The 7198-nt window shown below is 56.5% G+C and overlaps 3 protein-coding genes across 3 annotated transcripts; 1 reads left to right on the plus strand and 2 right to left on the minus strand.

Annotated features, from left to right (window-relative positions):
* Nucleotides 1–786: 786 nt before the first annotated feature.
* VDAG_03409 (DUF563 domain-containing protein) lies at nt 787–2292 on the minus strand (the record flags this gene model as incomplete). The annotated part of the gene is made up of 1 exon (XM_009657274.1): nt 787–2292. One exon carries the CDS (start codon nt 2290–2292, stop codon nt 787–789), a length of 1506 nt encoding a protein of 501 aa, XP_009655569.1.
* Nucleotides 2293–2959: 667 nt separating this feature from the next.
* On the plus strand, nt 2960–3689 carry VDAG_03410 (uncharacterized protein; the record flags this gene model as incomplete). The annotated part of the gene is made up of 2 exons (XM_009657275.1): nt 2960–3511; nt 3570–3689. The coding sequence occupies 2 exons, from the start codon at nt 2960–2962 to the stop codon at nt 3687–3689; spliced, it is 672 nt and encodes a 223-aa protein (XP_009655570.1).
* A 552-nt stretch (nt 3690–4241) lies between these two features.
* VDAG_03411 (endoglucanase-4) lies at nt 4242–5069 on the minus strand (the record flags this gene model as incomplete). The annotated part of the gene is made up of 1 exon (XM_009657276.1): nt 4242–5069. One exon carries the CDS (start codon nt 5067–5069, stop codon nt 4242–4244), a length of 828 nt encoding a protein of 275 aa, XP_009655571.1.
* Between the last annotated feature and the right edge of the window lie 2129 nt (nt 5070–7198).

Here is a 7198-nt window from a genome sequence, read left to right on the forward strand (position 1 = left end):
AACAAAGTAGTTATCGACGATGCTTTGTACCCTTCGTCGGTAGTGGGCTTGTGCGCCAGTTGTTGTGTGAATAAGATTTCGGCCCTACAGATAAGGTTGTGCTAGGACAGATGACACGCTGATGGTGCTTCTGGAGCTGCGCTACGAATGCCTCCCTCGGCTACGTAGCGGCTGGATGCTGGCATCAGGCAACCTCCTTGCCCATTTGTTACGGGGTGAAGCAAGTTTGACGTCTGGAAACTACCATGCGCCCCCCAACGCCGCGCTATGAGCGGGCCGTAGTCTGGGGCCAAGTGCCCTGATGGGGGCCCATTTACTGACCAGCCACCCTGTCGTTACATTCAGCGGCAAAGTGTGGTTCCAAATTGGGGGCGGCCGGGCGGCCAGGCAAGGGGATGAGCATGCAAAGAAGATAGCCTTGCGCCGGGCCACCGCCGTGTTCACGCGCATTACCTACTCTCTATGCCGCGTCGGTTTGACTAGCATCTGATATATGGGGCTCCTGAGGTGATTCTGCGAGTTTGTGGCGTGGCACTGAACCCTCGCAATTGTTACAGCTGGAACAGTAGACATCAACTTAGTGACTGATGAGTATTGCCGATAAGAACATGTTTCTTCAAGCAATACGCTCAGTGCGAGATGGTTAGGGAACTAGGTATGTACAGTATTCATTCACATGATCTCGTTAAAATGACATCAATAATCATGACAGCCATAACTTTACCGATCAACCCCCTAAAACTCCTTGGGGCCAGCGTGTATTTTCGCCTTACTGCGTGACGGGACCTAGCCCGAACGCACGTTCACATCGTAGTTCCAATTTCCCTTAGAATACATGGAACGAACAGCGGCTTCAACAACATCGACAAACCGAGCCTCTTCAATAACAATGTCCTGGGTGTGCCAGTTGTCACGCTTCTCCAGGTGTCCTCCGTCCTTGACCTCCCTGAAGCCATCGTCAACGTGCCGCCTCCCGGGGTCGTTCACGGGATTCACAGCCTGGGCATGTACGTGGAAATAGCCGAGGCCACGCATAGCAGCCACGTTCCGGAACCCAGCATGTGTCATGGTCCCCGGCTGGATCTCAACAATGGCGCCAACTTTCTCGCGCATGAACATGACGTGCGTCAGGCCAGCGCCGTGCACGCCCACGAGAACGTCCGTCTCTCGGACTGTCCGCAATTGCTCGGCAAAAGTCAGAGCCGCAAAATCGACACTTTGAACGCGGATATGCGGCACACGCTCGCGGAGAGCGGCAAGCATGGGTTCGTGGCCAACGATGCGGCGCGTTTCACGTCGGTCTACGTAGGTCACGACAATAGGGTCATCACGCTTGCGGGGCGGAGGGTCGGGGATCTCGTAGAAGCCCAACACGCGGCGCGCGAAAACGGAAAGGGTCGGCGCCGAGGAGCACTGCTGGACGTCGGCGTCGTCTTGCCACAGCGGATTACTGCCACCTGCGAGAGGGATGATGATGTTGGCGTCTCGGGCGGCGTCCACGGCCGCAGGGTCGGCCAGGAGCTCCTTCATGCGAAGTGGCCTGCGATTGGCGGCAAAGAGGGTCCATAGGTCAAAGTACGGACCGTCCTCGCGCTCGTCGAGAATCACAACCTGGGTGTCGTTGACGTCTTCCGGTGCCCGAAAAAAGAGTTTGTTCTCTTGGTCGCGTGACATTCGGAGCACATCTATGGCCATGTACGAAGAGTAGATCTCCATCAGGCAGTGCCAAGGATTCGTCTCGCCCTCTCGCTTGAGGAGCAGGAAGTTTTTGGGCGGCGGTCTTTTTGGATATGCCAATGCCGATGGCGTGCTGCCGGACTGTGGTGTGACACTCGGGGAAGGTTCTTCGGCCACTGCGTCGCCCGGTGGAGGCGCATCGTCTTGTCGCTTGGCGGTGGCCTTTTCGTCTTCTTTCGCGGGTGGAGGCACATATTTGTTGAGGTCAACGGCACGAGAGAGGATCTGCGCCGGCCCCGTCTCGTACCAGTATCCCCTGATCTTGTTGAAAGGTATCAATCCCGCGTCTGTTTCCTCCTTTGCAAGGGTACGCAACGGACAATCCAGGTGAAATTTCTTGGTAGCCTCCTGAAGGTCTGCACCGTGGCCGATACACAGTGAGTCGACCTGATGATCCGGTCGGGAGTGGCTGTGGAAGCAAGTGAAGGTTGACAGCGCCTCCGACGCGCAATATGGTGCTTCGCTGGAGGTGCGGTGGGGGGTGTTGCTGTTGGCGTTGCTGCTTGTCGTCTTTGTATAGGCGCCTGGGCTGGGCAGAAGTTGCATTGATTGCATGGCAGGGCATGGCGAGCGTGGACATGGTCATCTAGTTATCTGATGGTTGGGCTTGATACCCCTTTGAGTTAATGATTGATCCGGCAGTGAAGGTCTCGGCATGTGATGCCTGGTGATGATGGAGCGAAGTAACCATGGAAGCAAAGCCGCGGACCATTGAATGTGCTTGAGCATAGGTCGTGTGACATGGGACTTGGAGGTGAGATTTATATATATACTTCACCATGTCACTAGGCACAACTCATGGCCTTGCCAGGCACATATGCCTGGAGACCTTGCAAGCCTTGGTAGCACCACCCGTTCTCCTGTCGTTCGTAGCAAACACACGATGTCACACCAATCCACCTTCCAGCGGCATTCACTCACATCACCAATCGCCTGCCACCAACCACCAACACGCGCCGTGCCCTGTCGATCAGGCCCTTGGCCAGCGGCATACATGTACATGCACCTCGCCGAAGCGCCCGAGAACCCCCTGCTCGATACTCCAGGGGCCGTGCCGCCACCAAGCACCAACCGACTCAGGGACCCTGCACCAACAACAGTGGAAGCTGGGGCCGAAAGTCTTGGCTCGTCACATGAAAAAGGAACACGATACCCCCGATGTTCAGCTCGCGGCGATGGATACATACACCCGTGATACTGCTTTGGAATGTGCGGCGTCACCATGTTGGCATCAAGACGCAGCACCCGTCAGGCGCGGCAAGTTGTCTTGGCGGTCAGTGTTTTTGTCCTCATCTACCTCTTCCTCCTACGCAGCAGCCCCTCGGTCGATCATGAGGCGGCCTTCCTGCGGCATCACATGAACGCCGACCCGCCAGAGCACACTCTCGTCGAGAGCTCCTTCGACTGGTCCTCGGTCAAGTTCGCCCATGTGCCGCCACCCCTCGACCCGCCGGCGCCGCCGCTGCAGACGCGCCGCTCGCCCAAGATGCCGCGCATCCAGCACGTCTTCACCGACGACGACGACGAGGAGACGCAGGCCGCCGCCATGCTGCGCGAGAGCCGGCGGCGCAAGGTCCGTGACGTCTTGGCGCGCGACTGGCAGAGCTACCGCGCGCACGCCTGGCTCCAGCCGAGTTGCAACGCGGCGCTGCTGGACACGGCGTGGGCCATGTTTGAGACTGTCGCTAACGGGACGGCTGCCGGGTTTGGTCACGGGGCTGTCAAGGAAGTTACGGTGCCGCAGGACGAGCTTGTGCGGGAGGATTACATGGAGGTGAGTCCCCTAGACTGGCATGCAAACGTGTGGACAAGTGAGCTGACGATGACAACAGGGCTTTTGGCTGGCTGAGACGCTCAAGTACTTCTACCTTGTCTTGTCGCCGCCGGATGTTATCAGCTTGGATGAGTTTGTGCTCAACACTGAGGCCCACCCTTTGCGGATGCCGAGCTGAAGCTTGGCTCGATTTGGCTTTGACCTGACTTTACACATTACATCTGAACGACGGCTGCTGTAGTGGGGATCTGAGGGTGAATTCTGCGCCGTGATCCGGAGCTACGGGTGGAGACGAATGCGGGATCACTCGGCCCGCTGTCCGCCCGCTGATGCAGCGGACGCTGAGGATCGACGTGGGCAGCCTTGGATCTTGGAACGAGTCTCGGTCACTGTGGAGAGCTTTGTCCGCGGGGGAGAGCTTTGTCCAGGATACAAACCTCGCATTGAGGGGGAGGATCAAAACCTTGGGTGTCCTGGAGAAAAAAAGGACACCATACGTTCTTCGGTATCAGAACGTTGCCATCTCAAGATGAATACCTGGTGCCAAGTACCACATTGTACTGCCGACCTATCATACTTCTGACATAAATGATCAATTACAAGGCAGTTCCACAAATGGCACTGGTTGCCACACAAGCACTGCACAGCAGCACTGGTTTCGTCATAGGATGCGAGTCGTTCTCGCACGAAGGGTTTTAATTTTCTAGTATCTCTTATGACTGACTTATCTTCACCGTTCTATTGCGACGCCAATGTGGCAGCGCGCAGTTTTCGTCAGTATGAACTGGTCCAGGCACCGTCTCGTTCCATACCTGCCCAGCATATAGCTTCGGCCCCGGCAGAGGCCATGCTGTTTCAACTGCAACGAGTATGCGTACAACTGCTCGTCTTGCCTACTGTACAACTCCTGAGCGCTGACACCTCGTCCAGCGAGGGTGTCGCGCCCATTTCCCAAAACTTCAACGTTGCCACACTGTGGGTAGAACTCGGGCTCGCCAAGATGCGATCGATGCAGCGCAATAATCTCCGAGCGCACGACGTAGTTGCCCGGTGCGATGTCTCGTGGCACCGTCGCTTCAATGACGCCGCCGTTGGCGCGTAGCACGTCCGACGCCCAGAGGCCGTCTGCGTTGGCCGGGCCCGAGACGAGGCCGCTTTCCTGGATCTTGGTCCACCGCAGCGTGCTTTTGTCGACCTCGGCGCAGCTTCCGTGGCAGGGGGCCAGGTACGTCGGCGTCGGGCCCGAGTGCGCCCACCCTTCGGGGCTGAGGACGGGGTCGGCTGATGTCCAATGGATGAGCATGGTAGACCCTGCGGTGACGGTGCCGGGGTTCGCGGCAGGGGTGGCGCCGCGGCGGCAGATCATGTCCGGGCTTGCGGGATCGAGCTCTGGCCCTTCGTCTGGCGTCGTGAAGGGCCAGCCGATCGCCGAGGGGGAGGGGGACGGGTTCCAGTTGCGGAAGCCCTCGTGGTCTGTGCCGTCGAGGGTGAAGGTCTTGATGTAGCCGTGGGCCGCAGCCTGGCTGGTGAGGAGGAGAAGGAGGGCGATTCGGATCATGTTGAATCTTCTTCAAGGAGAAACGATGTTGTTCGTGTTAGTCAAGGTGAATGGATGCATGCGATTGTGGTTGTAAGTGACGGGGTGGGAAACCATCGTGGCCACGGCACATATACCCAGACTAAACTTTGCCCACAATTGTGTTGTATCTGAGCATCATTCGTGATATGAGGGATAATAGCCGTGTTCGATAACGTATACACTTGGCCGATGCATCCTCTGTCCTTGCGCGTTGTTCGCGACTTTCACAAGAATAATAGGGTTGTGCCTGAGGAAGGGCCACAACTCGAACAATAATCCTGTATTCACCCATTTCTTTGCCCACGAATGAGAAAGTCCATTGTTGAGAACCCAACAGTGGATGAATTATACAGCAGTTCTGACGGCATGCAGTCTACCACTGAATCATGGCTGGTACACTGGCCATCACGCAGTACCCGAGCTCAGGGTTCGCTAAGCCTTCTCACATCAGCGTCCTCGAGACCTGAATGACCGAGGATTGCGCATTCAAGGGCATGTACCAAGCTGCAGGTTATTGTAAAGTTGGAGATATGACTACGGCTCTGTTCATGGTCTTGTCGTCGGACAGGACATGTTCATCTCAGCAATATTTCTCTTGCTCATGATGAGGTGATCAGCGTGCTCGTGGGGTCAGTCCGAGTTGTGAGAACGAACAGGTTAACATCGTCTGCTTAGTATGATCGATCGCAGCATGCATGTTCCTGTCGGGCGTCTGCCAGGCATGACTTTGACGCACCGACCACACAATTGGTTGCTCGTTGAGTGAAGGATTTCTGCCCAATGTCAAGGACTCATGCCATTCCTCATACAATAAGACAGCCACCGTCCGATGCCTTGTATCCAGCCTTCAGGCTGCCCATTGCCTTCTGCTCACACCAGAAACTCCGCAGTCTCATCATGGCAAGAAAGGTCACGACCTGCTCCCTGCTGCAAATGTCGTGACGTTGCGATGCCACGGGGAACGGTACTAAAGTACCTTAGACTACAGTGCCGGATTGAGCTGCACGCACCCCCCCCCCCCCCGGATAGGGATGTTATACCCTGCACTTCTGTGGCGCAGTGGTGGTCGGAGGTGCCAGGAATAGCTTCATCAGCTGAACACTTGCAAGTCAACCCCCACTCTTCTTCAGCAGATCGAATCTCAAAAGGAAAGCCCTGTACCGTCCCGGCCGCCAGTCCCGTCCCTGGTGTTGTGTGTCGTGCGGGTAGGTCGGTAGATGGTGATAGTAGCGCGCGGCCCCCAAGGGCCAAGCGACCAGGCTGTGAGCGCCAAATGAGGCTTCATGATTCGCCGACAGAGCCAACCGCATAACACGAAACAAGTTCGAAGGCAAGTCTCCATCTCTCCCTGAATCTAGACTGCAGGGTCGCTGTGATGAAGTGGGCGCAGGTCATTCGAGGTCGTTCCGATCCGTCCTGGTAAATGTATGCCGATCCTCTTATGGCATCCAAAGACGAGACGCGGAGCAAAACAATCCTTTTTATCATTCATTCCATGCAATAATCCTTTCATTTGTCGTTGAGCTTCGAGAGGTCTGCGCCATGTACTCGCCCATCTCTGGCGCTGAATCCAACGAATATGAGCTCCGGGCACCGGGGGACGTACCAAGGCAGGTGGTTTCGGCGCCGAAGCAAGCTGGACTGCTGGCAAAGTGGTCCGTCTTTGGCGCTTTGCTGATCACAACGACACTGAGTTCTGTTCTTGTCGTCGCCCACGTCCAGAGCTGGCTCATCAACGATACTTGGTACCAGTTCTGGTTCCTTTCAATTCGAATCAACAGAGCCGCCCTGCAGTCTGGTATCCAGATCATCGCCGTCCTCCTTGGTCTCATCCATGCCTCGGCCGTGGCGTACCTCGTTCAGTATGGCGTCAGTCTAGCCTTCTTCAGCGGCACGAGCTTCACGACGCACAGCCTGCGGGCCATGATCAACACGAGTACGCAAACAGTCAACTGGAAGGGTCCTCCGCGCTACATGCTTCCTGTTCTCGGCATGTCTGTTCTCAGCCTCATCTCTTCGGCGCTCTGGGTCGGCGCCATCACTCCCGTGGAAAGCAGTACCATTGTCAAACAGACCGTGCCTCATCCCTTCCTACGACAACATCACCC

The sequence above is a fragment of the Verticillium dahliae genome, genomic scaffold, assembly GCF_000150675.1.
Source record: "Verticillium dahliae VdLs.17 supercont1.5 genomic scaffold, whole genome shotgun sequence".
Taxonomy (NCBI): Eukaryota; Fungi; Ascomycota; class Sordariomycetes; order Glomerellales; family Plectosphaerellaceae; genus Verticillium; species Verticillium dahliae.